General features: G+C 43.3%; 1 protein-coding gene across 3 annotated transcripts; it reads left to right on the forward strand.

Moving 5' to 3' along the window:
• The first annotated feature begins 3,857 nt into the window (after positions 1-3,857).
• On the forward strand, positions 3,858-20,970 carry LOC146349761 (uncharacterized). Of its 3 annotated transcripts, none has more exons than XM_084843456.1 (7): positions 3,858-3,927; positions 7,217-7,516; positions 11,704-11,949; positions 16,549-16,686; positions 17,556-17,675; positions 18,170-20,447; positions 20,610-20,970. In XM_084843456.1, the coding sequence occupies exons 2-6, from the start codon at positions 7,312-7,314 to the stop codon at positions 18,346-18,348; spliced, it is 888 nt and encodes a 295-aa protein (XP_084699582.1). In that variant the 5' UTR covers positions 3,858-3,927; positions 7,217-7,311; the 3' UTR covers positions 18,349-20,447; positions 20,610-20,970. The 3 variants fall into 3 exon arrangements, with proteins under 3 accessions (XP_084699582.1, XP_084699583.1, XP_084699580.1); XM_084843457.1 differs by lacking the exon at positions 3,858-3,927 and adding an exon at positions 5,598-5,700 and having other exon boundaries at positions 16,522-16,686; XM_084843454.1 differs by lacking the exon at positions 3,858-3,927 and adding an exon at positions 5,619-5,700.
• Positions 20,971-22,477: the final 1,507 nt, after the last annotated feature.

Raw genomic sequence — 22,477 nt, forward strand, 5'->3', positions numbered from 1 at the left:
AAGTGGGTGTGCCCCCCAAAAGGATCATGGCAACCAGAAACAATAGCTAGTCATCACTGGGAACAGTCCTCTTGTCCTATAGCAGCCTCCCCCAATGTGATGCCCCCCAGATGTTTTAGATGGCAACTCTCATAATCTCTGACCATTGGCCATGCTAGCTGGAGCTGATGGGAGCTGTGGTCCAAAACATCTCAGTGCAGCAAGTTTCAGGAAGTTGTTCTAAAGCAGGGGTGCAAAAGTGTAGCCTGCAGGCCACATACAGACCACCAAGCCATTTCTGGGCCTGCCAAACTCCCTTGTATCTGCCCCTGTGCTGGCACTTCCCACCCCTTGCTTATCGCCCATCTCTGATAAGTGTGCTTGTGTGTGGGGGAGTTTAGGGAGCTCAAGTAGTGGTGCCAAAGCAGCTATCTGGGCTGCTTCTGGATAGCTGAGAAGCCTTCTCGCTTCACCAGCAACCTGGAAGCAGCTCGGGTAGCTGCTTTAGCATCACTAATGGTTGCACCAAAGCAGTGATCTGGGCTGCTCACCCGAGGGTGTGTGTGTGTGTGTGTCCGTCCATCCGTGTCCAACCCACCTCAGTGTGTGTCCATGCACGTGTGTGTGTGTGCCTGTGTGCCCCCCAGGCATCCTGATAAAAACAGATTTGACCATCAGGGCCAAAAATGTTGTGCACCCCTGCCTTAGTGCCTTACAGAACCTCGGGAACATATTTATTTTTGTTTTAAACAAACAAATTGAGCAGTTACTACTTGTGATGTGTTCTTATCCTTTGTATTTCTCAGCTAACATGCACAAATCCTTATTTTAATCAACTGCTACCATTTAAGAAAGAGCAACCCACTGTCCATTCACCTCTTCTGCTATTTGCATATCTCCTAAGGATCCTTATGAAATTATCTCCCTCCACACTGATTTCCTGGATTCTGTGATCCTGAATTACATGTTAAGGTCACAGAGGGGCCTCCCCATCTGGCTCCATCCGATGTCACACTCAAATTAAGGGCACAATCCTATGCATGTTTAGACAGAGAAAAGGCCTACAACTCTCAGGTGGCAGTTTGTAGGCCTTTTCTCTGTCTAAACAGCTGTTTTGATATGCATGATTACTTGGAGAAATAATAATGTGAATGAATGTGGGCAAACTCTGCATGTGCTAATTTGAAAAAAATCAGAAATTTCCTGTACAAAATTAGAAAAAGGAGTGGGATGCAAGGCAGAGCCAATCGGCAAAAGAATTACAAAATGCAGCTGGGGAGATCTGCTCATCCCTCACTTCTCCCTTTCTCTGACTTTCAGTCTTGAAGGAAGTGACAGTATTGTCGCTTCACTTCTCTTGTTGGAATCCACCCAAATAAGACTTCTGTCATCTGGCTAGGCAAGGATGAAAAGTTAGGTAGATGCAGACTCATGCAGATTTTCAAGCACTCCACTAGCCAGATATTCCAGCTATCTGGGACAGAATCAGAAATAACATGAACAAGAGTTACAGAAAGGAATTTATGTCATAAATGTGAATTGCAGTTGCTGAGGCATATTTTCGCTGCTTGTCCTGACCTACATGCACATACAACTGATGTAAGCCTTGTGGGTCTATAGGGATCTTTAACCAATGGTGTGGTGCGCACAGAGTGGACCTATGTACTGCGTTCTTATTCAAATGGGGAATAGCTATTTCTGAGTTAGCTCAAATACATTTTAAAACTTAATTCTAATTTGAGGAAATTACCTCACACACTAGTTAGATTCAAAACAAAAGAGGATTGTTTTTACAAGGATAGTTCTCAAACACACACATGTGTAAACACTATAGTGGCTTGGTTAGTATAACCCCTAGCACATGGATGGTATACTGGCTATAACAGACCTAACTAGTAGATAGAAAAGATAAGGATTGGGGAAATTAGCATTGCCAGAGAAGCCAAAGCGGCCCAAAATTAGGGGTGAGGAGGGCAGTGACCCGCTTCCCCCAGTCTGCCCAGACTTAATCTGATTCATAAATTAGAATGTTTTAAGATGTGGTGGCAGAGCAGCGCACTACACTTTCTTCCTCCCCTTCCTCTCTTCTGTCTCATCCTCCATTGCCAGCTGGGGGAATACTGGAGATGTGTGGTGGCTGAACCTACTCAGAAGAAGGACTAGCTAGAAGACAGCAGAGCACCCAGGGCCAGAGGTCTGTGGTAAAGAAAGTTTGTGTGCTGCACTTACCTCCCATAAACAGATATGTTTGGGTCTCCTGTGCAGCACACAAAATTGCCTTTGAAAGGAGAGCGGTCGTTGAGGCACCCTTAGCCAGTCCAGAAGACTCATTCACCAGCAGTGCTCCTGTCAGTGCCTGTCGAGAGAGCAGCAGCAGAAGGCAGCACTGCAGCACAGAAAGGAGAAGGAGAGAAGAAAGGAGAAGGAAAGGAGAAGCTGCAGGGTGGGGAGCAATGAGGAAAATCATTTGGACCCCAGGTTTATTCTAAATGCTGGAACACCCCAGTGTGAGGTCTGCCCAAGAAAAACGAATGAACAGGGACTGCCCAAAATTCAAAATAGTTACAGGTTTTCAAGCAAGGGCTACAAAGGATTTGATTTCTCAGAGGCTGGATTTAGGATAGTCGAAACAAAGGGAACAAATGTTTGCTTGCAATTACTGAATAGAAGGTGCAGGGAGGTTTACTGGCTCTTGATTGCAGTTATATCCAGCTAGCTCTTCAAGGTATCATAGCACAATACCCTAGACAAAAGGAATAATCAAGGGCACTTCGAGTAGCTGCTCTCATGCTTTATTCATTCATTTATTTATTACATGTATATCCCACCTTTTCCATCAAGGAGCCCAAGGCGGCATACGTGACCCTCCTCCTCCTCCTTCCCCCACATTTTATTCTCACAGCAACCCTGTGAGGTAGGTTAGGCTGAGAGTCTGTGACTGGCCCAAAGTCATCCAGTGAGCTTCATGGCTGAGTGGGGACTTGAACCCAGATCTCCCCAGTCCCAGTCCGACACTCTAACTGCTACATCACGTGGGCTCACTCACTAGTAGGTAGGTGAGGATGCTTTGGGATGGGATTGTTTTGCCTACGAGGCCATTTAATTGGCCACTTCAAAGGTACCCTAGTGGGTTAGCTGGCTGCGTGGTGCCATGGCAATTAGATAGGCAGTTGCCTCTGTCCTTCAGTTTCTGGGAAACGCTGCTTTTAATTAAATCCAGGCAAGGTTTGTGCGCACTGCCTTGCTCCTAATTATGCAACTTTCTGAAGTCTTATTCTCATTCCTAGCAGCTATTCAAGCCATGCCTTCTGGAACAAAATGGGTTCCTGAGCCAAGGTGTCAGGGGAACGTTCAATAAACCTACAACCCATACTACGTGGGAACAGAGAGCCAGCATGACTGAAGCTCCTTTGGAGTGTTGTTAACATGCAGAGGGAAGGAAGAAGGGAAGAGGAAGGCTGTGGCTGATGGGGAGTGAACAGAACCACGATATAGAAAGGGAGAGTTTGGAAAGAGGAGGTACCTACTTCTGGAAGATCAGAAGGAAAACCGGTACAATTATAAGCTTGCAGCACAAATAAAAAGGGTACGTAACATACTGGTTGACCATCTGGAAATAGTAGCCTAAAAACTTGGTAGCCTAAAATTTGACATTTTGGAAAAAGAGAGAGTGCCTCTTCTTCTATTTTCTTCCAGGATAATTCTTGGATGCAGCATAGTCTCAGGTACCCTATGCTTTTGCTTAGGATGGGAGGAAATAGTCCATTAACATGTAGGCTTCAGTTGCTTGGTACTAGTCTAAAACATAAAGTACAAGTGCACCCATGGATGACTTTCTAATTGCAAATGTCTTTTTCTCTCTCCCCGCTGGCCTGCAGATGTCTGGAGATTCAGATCACTGACTTTCTCACAGAAGGCTATTTTTGTTACATCTTACATCAAAGTGAGGTGTGTGTTTTTTTACTCTCTCCCCCCCACCCCCGTGTGTGTGTGTGTGTATGTGTGTTAGAGACAAAATAGAGTTGTCCTGACCTTCAGCCAGTCCTATAAGTTTTAGAGACAGAGTCCGATAGCTTTTGAAGGATGGGGAAAATCCACTAGAATGCCGTTAGTGAAGCTGCCTCTGCAAATTCTTTCAGGGGAGGCTGCTGGCTCCGATATCAGTGGGACGATGGATCCACTTTGAGTTTCATTCAGAACCAGTCAGTCAGAACTCTAAACAAGCTATTCAAGGTGCGGAACACCTTGGATAGCTCCTTTACAGTTCTGACTGAAACCCAGAGCGGATTCACCGCCCCACTGACATTGCAGCCACCAGCTTCCACTGAACTCTTGTAAGATAGCATGTGCGTGCGTGCGTGTGTGTGTGTGTGAGCTGCTGTATTACAATTATACATTACCTAGACCCACTAAACTGAGGTTATGTGCCTTCTGTGACGCATCAGCAAAATATTTGCAGGGATAACTGCAACCAATATAAATGTTAATATTTCTTTTTATATTCATCTAAATTACATCCTAAATACGAAGAAGGAACAGACTTGTTTTTTCTAATGTTGGGATAATCATGCACAATGACATATATGCTACAACTACCTCAACTATATTAAATTTATTTACATAGTAGTAGAATAATAGCAGTGAGCCATATTTTCATTGACTGTAAATTGACCAAAGACTTGTTTCATTGGAATGTGAAAACATTACTGCTGCTGCTGCTAATTCACTAGTTTATTGGGCATACTATAAGTAACACCAAAGGAATACAAGCCCTGCTAAGAGGACCTGCAACATAAGTAGGAGAGGAGAAAATGTGACGAGAGAGAGAGAGAGAGAGAGAGAGAGAGAGTACACAAGGCTGGATAATGGAGCTGTAAGAACTGGAAAGGAAAGGATTGCTTGTAGCTAAAAGCATAAGAAAGATGAGATGCATGGAGGCTCAGGAAGAAGTAGCAAAGAGTTTTGAGGAAAGGACTGAAGGAGAAGAAGGGGTTGCAGATGAGGGAGCAGCATGGCAAAAGACAGAGATGGGTAGGGCTAACAAAAGAAAGAAATCAACAGCAGAGTACAGAGGATTCAGGAGCAAGAATAAAGAAAGCCCTTTGTAATAACATGCAGAGATGTTTTACAGATTTTGGTCCTAATCCACTTCACTTGCAACTAATTTGTTCCATTGTTTTCAGTGGTATTATGTTACAGCTATCTTTAGCTGGATCAGAGCTTTTGTATTTCTTTGTATTTTGCACTCCATGTCATATCAGCAAATGGCCCCCCAAAGAAGGGTTTAAAAGAATAAAGGAAACGGGCATAATATCAGGATTTGCTTTGGATTCTTCCTCGCTCTGACCTGTTGTCTAGAATGGCCTTGCTTGGACCAGTATTTCATCTCTCCTTCTGAATCTTATTTTTGCACACCCCAGTTCCTGCATACAGGGCCATAGAAATAGATCATCAAGGTGATGTGGCTACAGCATGAAGTCAGTCAACCAAACACCTTTCCACTCTATTTTAAATCTACATTAGTCTTGTATCCTTCCAGTATACGTTCTTCTTCTTTTCTTTTTTTGTTCCTGCTTCTGACATCATTTCCTGAGTAGTACATTGGTTTAACAGCAAAGCCACATCTTCTTCTCAGCACACAATGCAAGAAGATGTTTAAAATGGATATCAGTTTTTCTTTTCCCTTGCCATGCGTGCTGATGATTCTGACTGTTATTGATGGTAAGTGGGAATTTTCTTTATACAATTGGCACTGCTTTGCCTAGGTGAGCAGAAATGGTCCTTTCGTTCAGATTTTTTCTCCTCCTTTTTCAAGGAGTCTACAAAACTCAGGGGAATACTGGTGTCATAACCGCCAAAGCATGAAAAGGGACAGTCGGTCCAAAGTAAGACAGGTTTTCTCATAAACTAATTGTAACCATGTTCCCTTGATTTACTGCATCTGAAAATGCAAGAGAAATAAAAGAGGTTGAGAGGTTTTGCATGCAGTATAGCAGTCAGAAAGGGAGGCTGGACAACATAATTCTGGGGTTCTGTTCTTGTCTCTTGATGTGACCTTGAGCAAATCAGTTAGAGCGCTCGACAAAAACATCCCAAAATCATTTAGGTTCCTATGTCCCATGTACATAGGTTTCAAATGGTTCTCACGGTCCTATCCTATTTTAAGTTGTTTTGACTCATGGTCCTTTTGTATATCCAATCATGATTTTGGAGGCAGTGATCATGAATTATAGCAAGGGGATCTTACTAGTCTGAATTAATCCAGGTTTGCAAACACCACTCAGATGCCCCTTTTTATACTAAGTAGGTAAAAAATTGTTTCTATTATTGCTTTTATTATATGCAGTGTTATCAATACAAGTCTGTGAACCATATAAAGTAATCGAACAATTCTTGCCTCTTGAGACCAATGATTCAGCTAATCAACAAATTCAAATACATACATCAGTACTTCTGTATACAGGTGACAGTTTAAGGCTATTAAAAGTAATACTCATTTAACTTCACAAAATAACTGACACAACCTTTAAAAAAATTAAATGCTTTACCTGAGTTAAAAATTACATTTAGGTCATTTGACTTGCTTGCAACAATGTATTAGCAAGTAGCCTTTCAAAGGCATGGCTCTCTTGTATAAATCTGAGATCTATGAATTGATTAACTTCCCTAGTTCTTAAATTAAGGCTTTCAGCCTTGGTTCTGAGTACACATAGATTGCACTGTAAGTCTCATTGAGTTCAATGGAGCTTGTGCCCAGCTAAGCAGGCAAAGGGCTGCAGCCTTATGGTGCAATCCTATGCATGTCTACTACTCAGAAGGAAGCTCTCCTGAGTTTAATGGGACTTATGCCAAAGTAAATGTGTTTATAATTGCAGCTTTAATAATACATCAACTGGGTATTAATGGGTGTGTGTGTTTACCCAGACAGTTTTATTCCAGAACGTCTTTGGACTTCTACTCAGATGAAATATAGTTGTGAGCTAATAGGAGAAAGGGGAAGAAGACACTCAGATCTGTCGCACGAACAAGGGCCTCTCAACTTTTTATGTTAGGGATCACAACGTCACCACTTCTGTGAAACATAATGGCACCCCTTCTCGCATATCCAATAGTCTCTTGACATAGCTGTTGCTATGCTGAGACATTTTCCTTTTTCCAATATGAAGGTTAAGGTGTATAATGCCCACAGCACAAGAATACTCTGTACAATAATGACCATGCTTTATTATTTTTACAGGCCGGGTTTGTGCTAATATAATTCGAGTTGCTGGAAACATTGGCAGCAATATTTCCATCCCTTTGGAAATTCGCAATCAAAGCGATCTCTCAGTAATGAAAGAAACAAACTGTTCTCCCTCAATGAATGGAACTGCTGCAAGGGAACTTCCAACAGAATGGAACTGTTGCACTGATTGTGATAAACAGATGTGTCTGAGGAATGGAGTGTTGGAGATGAGGAATTTATCAGAAAATGATGAAGGGAAGTATACGATTGCAAGTGGAAATGACAGCAAAATGTTCTTACTCAGAGTGTGTGGTAAGTGTCCTAAATTTGGAATCAACAGTGGCAAACTCTGAGAGCTTAATAAGTTGTGGCAGATGCTTCATGCACACTGTCATGTTATGCATGTGTATTCAGAAGGAGAAACCATGGTGTTCCATGGGAGTTGCTTCCAAGTAAGCATCCAGCCTTAGGCTGGGATCTACAAAGTAGTGGATTTGAATTAAAGCTAAAACCCAGAAATCTTCAGTAGATCCTAAAGACTAAGGCAAATGGATGTCGCCTCTTGTACTGAGCTGGTATTCCGAACCACTACTGCATGTGGCAAACAGGTCTTCTGAATAGTTAGCTATGGCTGTGACAGGCTGTGATTTAACACAGTGGTGCAAATTTCCCTAATGTGGATTACATTAGTGGTGTGCCGGATCATGACCTGTGCTTGCTCCAAACTTCAGATGATTCATTTCACCACCTGCCCAGTACAAACTGGGCTGAAATAAAAAGTGTCTGACCCATGTGCACAGTAGTCATGTGAATTTGCTCCCAGTCTGCTTTAATCCAAGGTTCTCAATGGACAGAGGTTCATAGACAGAGGGGTTTTTTTGGGTTTAACAGCTGCAGAATGGGCAGAAATCAACAGGTAAAGCTTTTTCTGGCATGGTGCTATGGTGATCCAAAGGCCCTTTGCAACACTAAAATAACTCAGGCTCCTGTCATATACACTCTTACCTGGGAGTAAGTCCCCTTGAACACAGGGCTTTTCTACACAAGGCATTTCTCATACACTCATCATTTCCTACTCATGGTTGTTATGGGGTCTTTAATCGACATCGTGACCCTCCAGTCTCACTTCTGGGTCTAATGAGCACTTTTGGCAAGTTCTTTTAGAGCAGGGAAAATGTGGCATTTAATTGTGAAGGAGAAAGAAAGCAATTTCCTCTTGGTATTTGAGCTATTCTGCTATACCACAGTGACGCCTAGAGGTTATGTAGCAGAAAAGCAGGAAAGGAAATGCTCCTGTATGACAAAACCAAAGGTATATATAGTGGATTAACAGCCAATTAACGGGCTCATATAGAAATGCACTCAGTAGGACTTCTGAGTACACAGGCATGTGCTATCAGGCAGTGGATTTGTCAATTGGGCTAAATGGTCAATTGGCTTTTACACTAAAGAAAAACCCTGGAGTCCTCCCATTCTGGAGCCTTTCCGTGTTTATCGCAGGCTGCCAGACAGCCACCACATGATTGCTGAGAGGGGAAGCTTTTAATTTTCAAGGTTGCATAGAACTCAATGAAACAGCGCCATCTAGTGGCTATTTAAATCATGTAACATTCCAAGTTAAAAAGATGGTTCATTATTTTGGGATCTTTTTGAGATGAAATAACTAGGAAATACCTCTGGATATGCCCTGGAGGTTAACGACATTATGAAAAAGACCCGCAAACTTCCATGAGTGAGCGATCTCAATAGCAGGATAAAAGCTCTGTGTGAAGGAGCCCTAAAGCAGGGGTGCTGAACCTCTTTCAGCCTGAGGGCCAAATTCAGTTGTGGGGAAGCTCTCAGGCAGGGGCTGCATTCCAGTGGTGGGTGGGCCCAAAGGCAAAAGGGGATGGGCCCAAAATGCCAGCATATTTTTTATCTTAAAGCTCTTACTGGCAGTAACTAAGACTTAGGAGAGACATTTCAGCATCTATAATGGGCCAAAACCGCACAAACACTGGGAAAGCACAAAATTATCATAGTGTGTGTGTGGGGGGGACAACCTGGTGATGTGATGAAGTGAGCATGGCCACCTGGGAAACCCCAGAGAACTGGATTTGGTTTCTGGGAGTGCCGGATTTGACCCCCAGGCCTGAGGTTCAACACCTCTGATCCAAAATGATCTATGAAGAAGATGCTTCCATACTTAACTCAAGCTTGAAGTCATAGGCAAGAGAACATATTTGGGGAATAAACATTTTAAAGGTGTAATCTCACAGCTGAGGCTTTCCGACTTCGTTGCCTTAGGAACTGCCTAGGAGAAATATCACTCTTTCCAAATCCCTTTTCAATAGGAATTACATAGAATACGGGGAGCGGAAGCTTCCGTTCGAATATTAAAGTTGGCGGTGGGTTACTTCCGAGACAGCTCATTTATTCTTGCCACTGGAGTAAAACAAAACAGTGTCTCTACGTGCACTCAGTTCATTAAAACACAAGAAAGGGACTCAGGAGTGGATATAAAAGGAAGTGCTGAAGTACAGTACTCCTGAGTGCCACCTGAAGGCAAAAAGCTAGCACTGCACTTGCTGCCACAAATGAAATGGTGCTTTGAGTGCGCATCTGCCTGAGATTTAAATTATAAAGGGGCAACTTGAAAAAATTAAAAGCAACAACATTTCCACCCCTTTAACTCAAATATGTGAGTTATTATCACATTACATAAACACACGCCCCTCCCACCCTAGGAATATTCCCATAACAAACTAGGAAGAGAAACACTAGCAAAGTGCTCTCCATGTGTTCTGGAGACTGTCTTGTACAGAGTGCGCCTTTTTTTGTGCAAAATGCCCTTTCCCCATTTCCCCTCACCAGAATCCCCACCCCCACCCCGTGTGTTCTATGTGTTCATGACATGGGCCCAGAGAGATATAGCTCCATGCCATGTACCCTATCACCTGAGTTATGGTCTCCCTGGGGTATGTGTTGGAGGGTTATAATTACGGACTCGTGGTGGTGTGCTGTGATTGGGCATATCCTATGCTTCATCATAGCCTTTGCTCTGTCATAGTGCCAGCGTGGTGTAGTGGCTAGAGTGTTGAACTGGGACTCAGAAGAACCGGGTTCTAGTCCCCACTCAGCCAAGAAGCTCATTGGGTGACTTTGGGCCAGTCACTGACTCTCAGCCCAACCTACCTCACAGGGTTGTTGTTGTGTGGATAAAATGGAGAGGAGGAAGATTATATACACTGCCTTGGGTTCCGTAAGGAGGAAAAAAGGCGGGATATAAATGTGATAGATAGATAGATAGATAGATAGATAGATAGATAGATAGATAGATAGATACATTGTGGAAGCTGATGTGGGGGTGAATATTTTAAAATTTGTTCTCTCTCCCCCTTTGAAGTCAGTGGATTGCGGCTGGTGTAAAGTTGTGTCATCCATGTATTAAAGGGATATAGGATATGACATACGTGTGCTTCTCCCCTGGGCCACCCAAAACTCCGCCCCATTTTGACCATTCCACCAGCATATCTTGGCACTTTCGCCAGCATAACGGGGCTACCACTGAATCCTGTACAGGATATCTTCAGGCTAGGGCAATGGGAATTGGAGTCCAAAACAACTGTAGGGCACTGGGTGGCTTACCACTGGCGTAGGATTCACCCTTCATTACCCCCACCCCCCATCACCGGAAACAAAGGCAAATGAATCCATATGATTTGCTCTCCAAAGATTCCCAGTGTTCAAATTTAAGAAAAGGTGGTACAACTTCTGTATGGCAGCAAGTCTTTTTTGCAGGGACCTTGAAGAGTTTTCACTTTTTCAGGAAGCAAAGAGCAGGAAAAATCCATGAGGATCCACAGAGTGTTGTATGTAGTCAAAGTCCTTGCACCAGGAGGAGGTGATAGGAGAGACCCTCCTCTGGATGTCCAAAAGGAAGTTAGACAGGTGACTATAAGAGAGAGGGCATTCTGATTTAGGGAATCAGAAACCCCATTTAGGGAATGCCCTCCCCAAAGAGACTTGCTTGGTACCTACACTGTTATCAGCACCAGGCGAAGACCTTCCTTTTCTAGTTTAGGTTTTTTTTAAAAGATTTTTTTGGCTGTTTTTATATATTTTATTCCTGTCCTGATCATTGTTTAATAATGTGTTTCATTCTTTTAGCTTTTGGAATGTGCTCAGCGAACATTTGTTATCATTAAAAATATAATAAATAAATAAATGAGAAATATGAAGGACACAGGTGAGGGTAATTTGGTGAGTAAGTCTTAATTGTAAGACAGACTAAGGTCGCACACCACACACCAGAAAGAGATGAATAATTATATCAGTCCATGGTAGGGTTAGGGTTAGAACTGCCTAGTGAAAACTTTTCACCAGCAAAAGCCCGTCCAATATCTGTTTTGTATTGCTTGTTTTTTAGAATCAAGTGTCCTATATATCACTCAACAGCCAAACACCATTGTCCTATTAACATTTTCCCCCAATTTGTTTGTTGCCATCCCTCTGCCTAGAGCTGCCTCCAGCTGTTCATATTCATTGTCTAGCTGATGGAAGAGCCAACCTGTCCTGTGACGTAGGTGGTCAATATAATGACAGTGTTTACTGGACTCTGAATGGAAGCAGTCTGAATGATGCTAATGCTTGTCAAAAGGAAGGTGGCAAGAGGATTATTTTAGAAAAAGGAGTACGTGGAAAGCTGGTTTGCCATAGAAGAAACACCTGCAGCAGCTCTGCCATTGACTTGTTGTGCAATCATGGTAATCTATATTTTATCTTCTTTTTATGGGACTTGAAAGAAAGTGTTATATGGATGTACATCTGCAGATCTGTCTCTCTTTCTGTGTCCTCCACCTGAACCCGACAACACAACATCATTTCCCCCAATCCATGAAACCATCTTCCTTTCTCCTTTTATCTTTTCTAGTGCACCTTTGCTGATCTTTCATATTGTGTATTTCATCACCTGTGAGGTTGTACCTTTTGCTTTAGAACAATTAAAACAGTAACAAAGAGAGCCCCTATCCCTTGTTCTCATCCACATTCTCTTTTCTTCCTAACATTCCCAGCTGCTTTTCAGCATTGCAATGAATTACAGGCCCCGTAGACATTGCCCCATAGACATTGCCAAATAGTACAGAGATGTGGGGGGTGGGGATTCATTCTCTGTTTGCTTCCAGAGGAGGAGATGTAGTTAAACTGGTATGATCAATACTGGTGATGATCAGAAGCATGGGCTGTGGACATACCCCATTATATGAGATTATTCCAGAAATGGTGGTTTAACACCAATACGTCAGCCCTCCCTCTACATCTGTTTTGTCCAAGCTCAGAACATCCTAGTATGTACAGTCCACATGACTTTTGCCCTCGGTTCCTATGCTAAGACTAAACCTGGCTGCTCCAATCTCTGTCTCTGTAGTTGCTTCCTTCAGTCCTGGTTTGGATGTGAGAAAAGAGAGCTGAGAGAAATAGGTTGGATGCAATGGTTCTCTGGCTTGATGTGTTACCCATGTGCTCCTGAGTAGACCCATATAAATGAGCCATTCGCTGACCTATTCCAGCCCTCTCCAACAGCAGGATTCTCTAGACTTGAAACATGAAGAAGAGGGACCTGTCAGAGCACTTGTTTTGCATGGAGAAGGCCCCAAGCTGAATTCCTAACATCTTCAGGTAGGACTGGAAAAGACCCCCTCACTGAGATCTTGAGGAGTTGTGGCCAGTCAGTGCAGCAATACTAAGCTAGACAAACCAATGTTCGGACATGGTCCCGGGCAGCTCTATATGTTCTTCTTATACCTGAATACGTATTCCACAAACTGAAATCCATTTCCCTTGACAAGCTGATCAGTGGAGGCTGGTGGCTCTGATGTCAGTGGGGTGGTAAATCCACTCCAGGTTTCAGTCAGAACCAGTCAGAACTCTAAAGGAGCTATGCAAGGTGTGAGAATAGCTCCATTAGAGTTCTGGCTGGTTCTGACTGAAACCAGGAGCAGATTCACCGTCCCACTGACATTGGAACTACCAGCCTCCATGAAGCTGATATCTGCTACCTCCACATCTTTGAACCATGGCTTTTTCTCAATCTTAACATAATAATATTTCTAGCAGCAACATGGATGGAACAGCACTCAGTATTAGCAATGGAATGCTCCAGGGCTGAACTACTGCGTTGGTCCTAACCTGTAATTTTTGCCGAGGAGATGGATCCAAGATTATCGTTCCACCGGTGCAATGGATACCACTGGCAGAACAGGACTTTCTCATCCCATCCTCCCCCAGCAGTTCCCAGGCACACTCCAAATCTGCTCCAGAGTGTGTCCACCAACCCTCCGGAGCAGATTTGGAGGATACACAAGGGGGCTGCAGGGTAGACGAGATGATGGGGAAGTCCTACTCTGCCAGCGGTACCCATTCTGTGGATGGAACAACGATCTTGGATCCAACACCGGATATTATTTATAAAATAATCACCAATGTAAGCTGCTTACAGTAAAATCTTCTTTACCTGGCCTTGTACACAGTTGGAAACTGGGTAAATCATTCATAATTTGGACAATGTATTTTGCTTTTTAATACTGATGCATACTGATTAAACAACAACAAAGAATTTACTTTCTTTGTTATTCATTATTCTCCAAATATTTTGAATGAATTGCAGTCAGTAGGTTGCTCATAGGCTGCGAACTGCAAGCAGCCGTGCATGGCTTTGCTATTTATGGTTCAGTGAAGCTGCTGTGCAAAATCCTGGCGGTCACAGAGAACTATTTTTGCTCTTTCAGACCTCTGCAAACCTAGAGAGATGTAGCAGCAATTGTAAGGATTAAGCACTAATGATCTCGCCATGTGATAAGGGCTTAAAACATGTGGAGGCACCTTGGATAGTTCCTTTAGAGTTCTGACTGGTTCTGACTAAAACCTGGAGTGGATTCACTGCCTCACTGATATCGGAGCCACCAACCTAAATCAGGGGGGCGGGCCAACATTTTTACCCCTGAAGGCCACATGTGTCTGATATCCTCTACCTTCATCTTTGAACACACACACACACGCACACACACACACACACACACACACAGATTGCCAGAGGTGGAGAGGATGTTCAACCCTTCCTCCAAAATCCAGATGAAGATCACCCCCCTTGCTGATATTAACCTTTTCCCCTAAACTTAATAGCAACATGGGGGCAGGGGCAGGGATAATCTTCACCAGGATTGTGGGAAGAGGAGGGAAGAGTTACACTTCCCTGCCCTCTGCAATCCCTGCCCCCCAAATCCCTGAGTTTTTGAAGGGATCTTCCTCTTTGACTCCTCTGAGTTTTTCTTGATTTCTCCTACTGGTCTTAGTGTTGTTGAATGCTGCTGGATTTATTATTTAATCAGTTATTTGGTTTTTATATTATATTATATTATAATTATGTTTTAATATGTATTTGATTTGACTGTCAGCCACCTTGTAGAGTCTTTTTGATTCAAAAGGTAGAATAAAATATTTTATTAAATAAAAACGCAGTTTTTTTAAAAAAAGATATTAGAGATAGGGAATTACTTTAATTTTTAGGAACTAAAGTATAAAATCTAATGGTGAGCAACAAATTTTAGATGATAGGACAAACATTCTGGAGTCTAAGGAACATGTCCAGCCTTTACTGACATTTTCGCAAGTCTGATCTAGGTGAAGTGAGAAGTGGAGTGCTTTGGAAATCATGCTCTTTTGTAAGTAAGATATAAAGTAGAAAGGATCGAAGGGCAACTGCTTATTAGCTTACTATTCCTATCTAAACAACCAGCTGAGCTATATAGACAGGCCGGAAATGTTTATGGAGGTTGAAATCAGCTTAGGTGATGGGAATGTGTAAATTTTGCATTCTTTTTCTCAAACATAAGTTGATTTAGTTAGTAAAAGATATCACACTTCCCTTCAGCCCTTCTTGAACGTAAATAAACAATGCCAACAAACTTCTGAAAAGCTTAAATAGCTGCATTGCTCCACTAGAAAAAACAAATCCAAAATCCATAGTACAGCAATACCTTTATTAGGACCAGACACCACCCATCAAAATCTGCCTGAATGGCAAACCACCTTCAAACAATTGTTGAGTAACTAACCCTATAGATTCTCTTGCTTGACTGCCTCCAACAATTTTCTTCCTCATGATATTTACATTTCCTTCCATTGGTTTTATGGCAGGGAGAGGGAAACTTTTTCTGTTGAGGGCTACATTCCCTCAGGGGGTCTTTTGGAGTTTGCATGCCAGCAGTGGGTGAGGCTATCCCTTTCCTCTCTCTCTCTCTCTCTCTCCCCCCCCACCGCATTTTCTCTGTCTCTCTCTGTCTCTGTCTCTCTCCCTCTCCCTCCCTCCCCACCCGCTGGCAGGATGGATTCCTTTTGCCAGAGATTTGAACTGATCACTTGCAAAGGCCTTTTGAAATTAGACTGGGGGTCACAGGTTCCCTACCCCTGCTTTAGGTCCAAACTATTGTGTCCCACCACCTTCCTGCCAGGACAGCCCTGGAACCTGAGGAGACCTCGAAAGAGGAGGGGGATCCTGTCTCCAGTCCTAGTGCTTGTAAGAGTCAGGGGAAGTCGAAGGATGCCGATGACCTTTTTGAGACCACCATCAGGAGCAATGCCTCATTTGAGGAAGCTGTGGTACTGAAGGAACCTAAGCACCTGGTCCCACCACCCTGCTTCTGGTCCACCAGGACCCCATGAACAAAGGCAGCAGTGAGTCCAGACAGAAGCGCAGAGCTAGAGATGTAGTGCCCATCAGGCAGCATGGCCGATATCCTTGAGCCTCACTCATCAGAGGGAAGTATGCTCTGCATTGGGGCCCGCTGACAAACCAGGAAGGGCGGTGGGGGGGGGGGATCAGCATTCCTTATAAAGCTGCTCAGTTGGAGCCTAGCTCTTGCTGAAGCTACATCTTTCTCACTGTGCTCTCTGCTGGACAACTCCCCTGCTAGTCTGATCTTCCTGGTCCGTGAACCACAGAACTGTTCCTGACAAGGTTGGGAGCTGACTTTTCTAGCAGGGATGGGATGCAAACTAGATGTGATGTTGACTATGTCTCTGCATTGGCACCAGTGGGAGATACCAATACGAGGGGATATCCTACCAGTGTAAATAGCAGCTTTAGAGGAGACATTTTCCTCAGGACTGTGGCAGGGAAGGAAAGGGTTACATGCCCTCTACATGCCTGCTGGGATCCACATAATTAATAGTCCCTGGAGCTGATGAATTTCAAAAGAACTACTGCCCATTAAATGCAAAGACACATTTAACTTTTAGGAGAACAAGCATTGGCTTCTTCTGTTTATTTACTGCTTCAGATCAAGCCGTTTCTTCCTCCCTGCCAGGGGATCTGCTGCAGCACCCGCTCTTCCTCTACATTCTAGCAGCGTGCGGAGGGGGGGCTCTCCTTCTGGCCATCGTTGCCTCAGTGATCACATGCAGCTGCATGAAAAGCAAGCATCATTTCATTCCTGTGCCTGCAGGTGAGTAGCGATCTTTATGTTCTCCATGGTGCCTCACAGTGTAATCCAGTGCATGTTTACTCAAAGTAGGGATGTGAAGAACATTGGGAAATTTCAGGAGGATAGTTTTAGGAACACTGAAAAAAACACTTACCTCCTATGAAAAAAAAATCTCTTTGGAATGAAATGCTTTTCAGGACAAGGTTTTAGGGTGGTTTCAGACCAGGCTTTTACTGTACGATCAAACATGAGATTTTACAGGGTCCTGACAATGTTGCCTTCCATTTGTAACCACCCTGAGTTTTCCCACCACTTCTTCCATCTGGTTTCTTTCCACACAAAAATCCATTAAGGAGAAAAAGTTGGAAAAGCTGCACAGTGCCTTTTGATTGGTAGCACTAGGAGCCCCCTGTCTGAAAGCACACTCACTCAGAATGTGTAGTATGAAGATCTTTATGAAAGACAATCCAAGCTCCTCCTGTGCTTGCAGTTGCTTACACTCTGTAATAAAAGTGGAAATTCTGCAGCTCAGCCACCCAAAGGTTGCAATCAGCCAGAATAAATTTTTTATCTTTACTTTCCATGGTCTCTTTGGCCTCATTGCATCTTGCCTTTTCAGCTCTTCTTGCAGTTCTTCCTCTTCAAACCAGACGCTCCAATAGAAGACTGTCCTCTGTAGAGTAGAACTCATGGTTACCCTAAACTGGAGCTGATGGTGGTTGGCTTTAAACTGTTTCTGCTTATATCACATTATGCATTCTTGTATTTCTCTTCTTTGCTTCTTATTCTCTTTTCCCTGGTCTAATTTGGGAGTGTAAAGTTTTCAGAGAGGGAACATGTTTCATACACATGGTTTTCTCCTTTGAGGCTCTCATTATGCTTTCCTACAGAAGACGAGAAGGACGAGGGGATAACCCTGTCTGCCATTTCCAGTGAAGGACCAAAAAGTCCTCCAAATGGAGACCACTGTGAAACTACAGACGTCCTTGCTGACAGTAGCCCCAACACTGGTAGGTACAATGATGCAATTGCTGTTGTTATTAAACAGAAAATATGTGTAGAATAAGAAAATGTATTTAGTTCTTCACAAAGTAGTCTTTTGCACACTCTCCTCGGACATGGGGAAGAGGGTTGGCAGTCATAGAAATGTCCATCTCTTCTCCATATCATTTGAATAGGGACAATTCATGTGTTACACTGGCTGAAAGAAGCTGCTTGGAACAGTTTTTGTGAAATGGCTCATCCACACAAGACTAGAAAAATATGTAGGGCAGATCATCATGTGGACTGCTTGCATAGCACATAGATTCTCCATCATGGGTGATCCCTAACCAATGCCTGAGCAGCCACCCAAGCAGTTGACATGTTAAAAGTGTCTGGTGGCCTTGCTTGCAACAGTGAAAGGCAAGAGGAGATGAAGGCCTGGATGAAGATGTGAGCAAAGCTAGAGATATGAAGTGGTGCAATGTATTTTTATGCACTTTCCTAATTTATTCTGTTAAAGGTGAGAGTTTTAAACCAGAGCCCAAGATAGATCCAAATCCTGCAGCTGGACCTGAGGTGGTATCAGAGCCTAAAATGGAGGAAACAGCTGGAACAGAGGCAGAGTTTCAAGAGGTCATGGTTGACAGTGCAGCCCTGGAAGCTGTGGAAGACTGTTTCCCTGATCCAACTGATGCTTGATCAGATGTGCTCCCTGCTATGCCTTCCTGCAGCTTAGGGAACTGGTGCTTCTTCATTCCAAGCTAATTCAGAATAAAAATAGTATCCTTTATAAATCACCTGCCTACAGATAGCCGAGCCTGCACGCCCACCGAAGCGTAGTCTGCACAGGTCAATGTGCTCTTACTTCCAACAGCAGTTAGGGTTAGAATTAAGTATGAGAAAACTGGGTCTCAGAATTTTTATTCTCAAATGATATGAATGTTTTCTCCTTTGCTTTCATATCACTGTTTGGTCTTCTTGGACCTCTGAGATTCTTGCTTCTGCCCAGGCATGGACAGGAGGACACACAACTGATAAAATACCATAGAGGAATTCCAAAGCATTTTATGCTGAAGTCAGAATCTCCTAGAAAATCCCAAAGAGTGTTTGAATCACATCACTGCGATGTTTAACTCTTGCAGATTCTTGTGGTCAAAAGTAGTATTGCCCATTATGTTGGGTGCTTACATGAACCAATGTTGACCTCCCCCCCGGACGTTAGGAGTCTTTGGGTAAAGTATCTATTCTAGGTGTCCTAAACTGGGAAGAGGTGAGGGATGCAAACAGAGGATGTTCTCAAGGTGCCTCTGATCTTCTTGCTCACTCTGTGCAAACTGGGGATGGTGGGGATGTGGACCCTTTGCCAGTCTTGAGGCTCAGAGATATGTCCAACTTCATTGCCTTCTGGAGCCAGTACTGATACGAAACAACCTTCCAGCTCCAAAACCTTCATGGTTGTTATTTTTTTTTAATGAGTTTTTATTGATTTTTTCCAAAGCCATTATGTTTCACCAGTTCTTACTAAGTTGAGGGAAGGGAGCTCTGCCCTCACTGCTGTATGCTCTTTTGAAGGGAATGATGCAAAAATACTTCCTTGTACATGTTCACGCTCACAGTGTGTTACTAATGGATAGTATAGGACAAAGGTTTTTTTTTTTTTTTTTACTTTTGTAGATGGAGTTTTCATCAGAAATTGACGGCTGGGCTAAGCAACATAATAACTCTTAAGCATTCATCTCGTGCTTTTTGAAGTGTTCCAAGCAATTCACACATATCAGCAATGTAATTTACAACAGGTGTTTCATTATTTTGCTTCTTTATTATCCACATCTTTATTGTGGATGTGCTTGCAGCTGATTTCAGATGAAAGGCTTGAGAAATTCAGACATTTTTCAGGTTTCCTTTCTTGTGATAGGACTGCTGTAGCTGTTAGATATAATGGCTTGGCTGCTGCTGCCTAAAACGCTGCAAGCAAGTTCATGGAGGATAAGGCTATCAATGGCTACTGGTCAGGATGGCTATATGTTGTCCCCGGTATTGGAGGCAGTGTGCCTCTCAATACCAGTTGCTGGGGAACATGAGTGGGAAGATGCTGTTGCACTCATGTCCTACTTGTGAGATCCCCTTTGCCATCCGGCTGGTTACTATGGGAAACAGGATGCTGGACTAGGTAGGCCTTTGATCTGATGCAGGAAGGCTCTTTTTATGTTTTTAATTATCTTAAATAGAAACAGTGGGTTGCTCTTGTTGCGTTCTGTCAACTTTGCACTCAGATTAAGGGGGTAGCTTTTTAATTTTAATTTTTACTATGGTGGCTGAATTTCATGTGAGCGTGAACATCAGTATGATGTTTGGAATGGTGACGTGAAGCTCTTGGCACCAGGAAGGAAGGAGTATGGGATTTCGTCCTGCTTTTCATGCTATGGATATATAAATACAGGTTGTAGCAGCATATAGTATAATGTGAAGTTGCTTTGAGCTTGTCTGCTGAGCTTTTCAAAAACATACTGGTGATGGCAATCGCAACCTTGAAATTACATTAGAGCCCAGGGCTGGAAAAAAGGTGCTTGGAGAGATTCTAAGCAACAGGCAGACACAAGGCTAGTATTTCTTATATGCCCGTCACATTCTGAGCAGGAGCCAGAATTTATTGTAGATTCTCTAGTCATGGAACCTGATGATGTTCATGTTCCCCCCTCTTTCTGAGAATATTGCAGCGTATATGGATAGCTGCCTTGCCTGCCAGAGTTTAGTACCACCTGCACACTGGTGCAGGATCTTCTTACTCATCTTCCTGTGTCCATGATGACAACAGTCAGTGGAGGCTGGTGGCTCTGATATCAGTGGGGCAATGAATCCTGTCTGGATTTTGGCACCTTGGATAGCTCCTTTAGAGTTCTCACTGGTTCTGATCAAAACCCGGAGCAGATTCACTACCCCACTGACATTGGAGCCACCAGCCTCCACTGACAACAGTCCTATGATTTAGACACCTGTACTCGACATGCCTCTTGAACTCTACTGATCTGAAGTACAGGAACATCTAGAATCCTGCTTTGCTTTTTGAGTTGAAAGCTGCATATTTGCTGCCATAGAGAAGATGCATGGAAATCCAAGACCTAAAATAGCTTTAAGTACTCTGCGGAACAACTAGAGCATGCTATGTCACTTTATTTTCTCACTTGATACTGCAGCAATAGGAGGCCAGAAAATTCATTCTGCTGTGATGTTTTTATCTGTACTCATCTGCAGTGGTTTTTTTATGATGCTGTATCAAATTAATAAAGATATTGTTTTATACACCTAATGTGGGAAAACAGGACTATTTGTATCCTCTGATTATGTCTTACACTGGCAAAACTACCATCTGGGAAGCCTACAAGTGGGTGCTACAAGTGTCTGCCCTAGCAAACCTCCCCCGTCACAATTGGCTTGGCCCCACCTACCCAACGTCTCACCTATCTACTCCAGCTTTACCAATGGCCTTCATCAGCAATGATAGCTAATTGGAAATTCCATGTTGAGAAACCATAAATACCCAGCATTTAAATACCAGATGCCCTGCTTGTAAGCTTCTCAAATACATTTGGCTGTCCACTGTTGGAAAAAGAATACTGGGCCAGGTGGAGACTTCCCCAATGCCACAAACTGAATACAAAACAACAGTGGAGTTGAGCCCCAAACATCAATCCCTCCCTCACATGCAAATCATTTCCCCTTCTATTACTTTCTCTTCTTCAAAAATGTTTCTCCCATGTGGCCCTCCAGATGTTGTTAGACTGCAACAGCATTGGCCCTAGCCAGCATAGCCAATGGTGGGGGATGGTGGGAGGTGAACTCTAACGACATCTGGAGGGGCACAAGTTACCCACCCCTTCTCTAAAGCAATTCTCTAAAATGATGAATTTTTAAATTGTTTTATGAAAAAAAAAATGAATGTATCTACCACGCCAATCTCTAAAACAATGAATGTATCTACCACATCAATTTAGCCCCTCTTCCCCCAAAGACAAAAAATACCTCTCTGTTTACTCATGCTTACCCAGAGCTCTCCTTCAGTACAGGCTGTCCCTGTATAACAGCAGTCTGCTCCTATATTCCCCTGCTTCCATCTTTAAGAGCTGGGACTCAGAGAAAAAAGGTGGTGTAAAATTTAAAGCAGGCAGGTGCTATCCAATCAGCAGCTACCCAAACAGTCATCTAGCCCAGGAGTGGGCAGATGTCAAGATTCTGGGATCTGCTTAAGTTGTTTCAACCACAGCCTTGTGCAGAAGACACACGCTTAGAATTAACGTATGTTGAGCACAGGAATTGAATGGAGCTCAGTCTTTCCACAGAAAAACCCACTCATGTTTACCCCAAGCTCTCTTCGCTTCAGCAGTATAATTTAGGGCAAGGAGGGAGTCATTTTGTTGCTCCTGTTGTTAAACAATTGGGAATCAGGAATCCTTGCTAATCTACTGTAAATCATCCAGAGATCTACCTGTAGATCCAGATCTACCTTTGGCCCCTCCTGCTTCCACTACCCTCTGGCACCTCCATTCCAGTTCTGTTCTGGCTTTGCTGACCCAGTGATGTTTGGACATCAGATTTTCAGTCTGGCTTTGACTGGTGGCTTTAATCTACTGGCTCCTTAAGCATAAGCATAAAATAAAGGGGTTGGGAAAACAGAACAAAGGTTAATGGTGGACAAGCTATCACAAGTCCTAAGGACTGTATTACTTCAGTCTGTATGCATGTACTTTTCATGAATTATGTAGAGAGGTGGACTATAAATAATTTTGCATTTAATGCAGATACTCAGCCAGCAGCAATCAAGCACCGGACC

The sequence above is a fragment of the Heloderma suspectum genome, chromosome 3, assembly GCF_057233095.1.
Source record: "Heloderma suspectum isolate Gila_16-S chromosome 3, 16-S_ref, whole genome shotgun sequence".
Taxonomy (NCBI): Eukaryota; Metazoa; Chordata; class Lepidosauria; order Squamata; family Helodermatidae; genus Heloderma; species Heloderma suspectum.

What these genes read in the sequence shown, in the direction of transcription:
- LOC146349761 (XM_084843457.1), top strand. Translation starts at nt 5,631, where the DNA reads ATGTTTAAAATGGATATCAGTTTTTCTTTTCCCTTGCCATGCGTGCTG. An exon ending in GTTCTTACTCAGAGTGTGTG is followed by an intron (nt 7,517 to 11,703) that starts GTAAGTGTCCTA and finishes CCCTCTGCCTAG; the next exon opens with AGCTGCCTCCAGCTGTTCAT. An exon ending in TGACTTGTTGTGCAATCATG is followed by an intron (nt 11,950 to 16,521) that starts GTAATCTATATT and finishes TTACTGCTTCAG; the next exon opens with ATCAAGCCGTTTCTTCCTCC.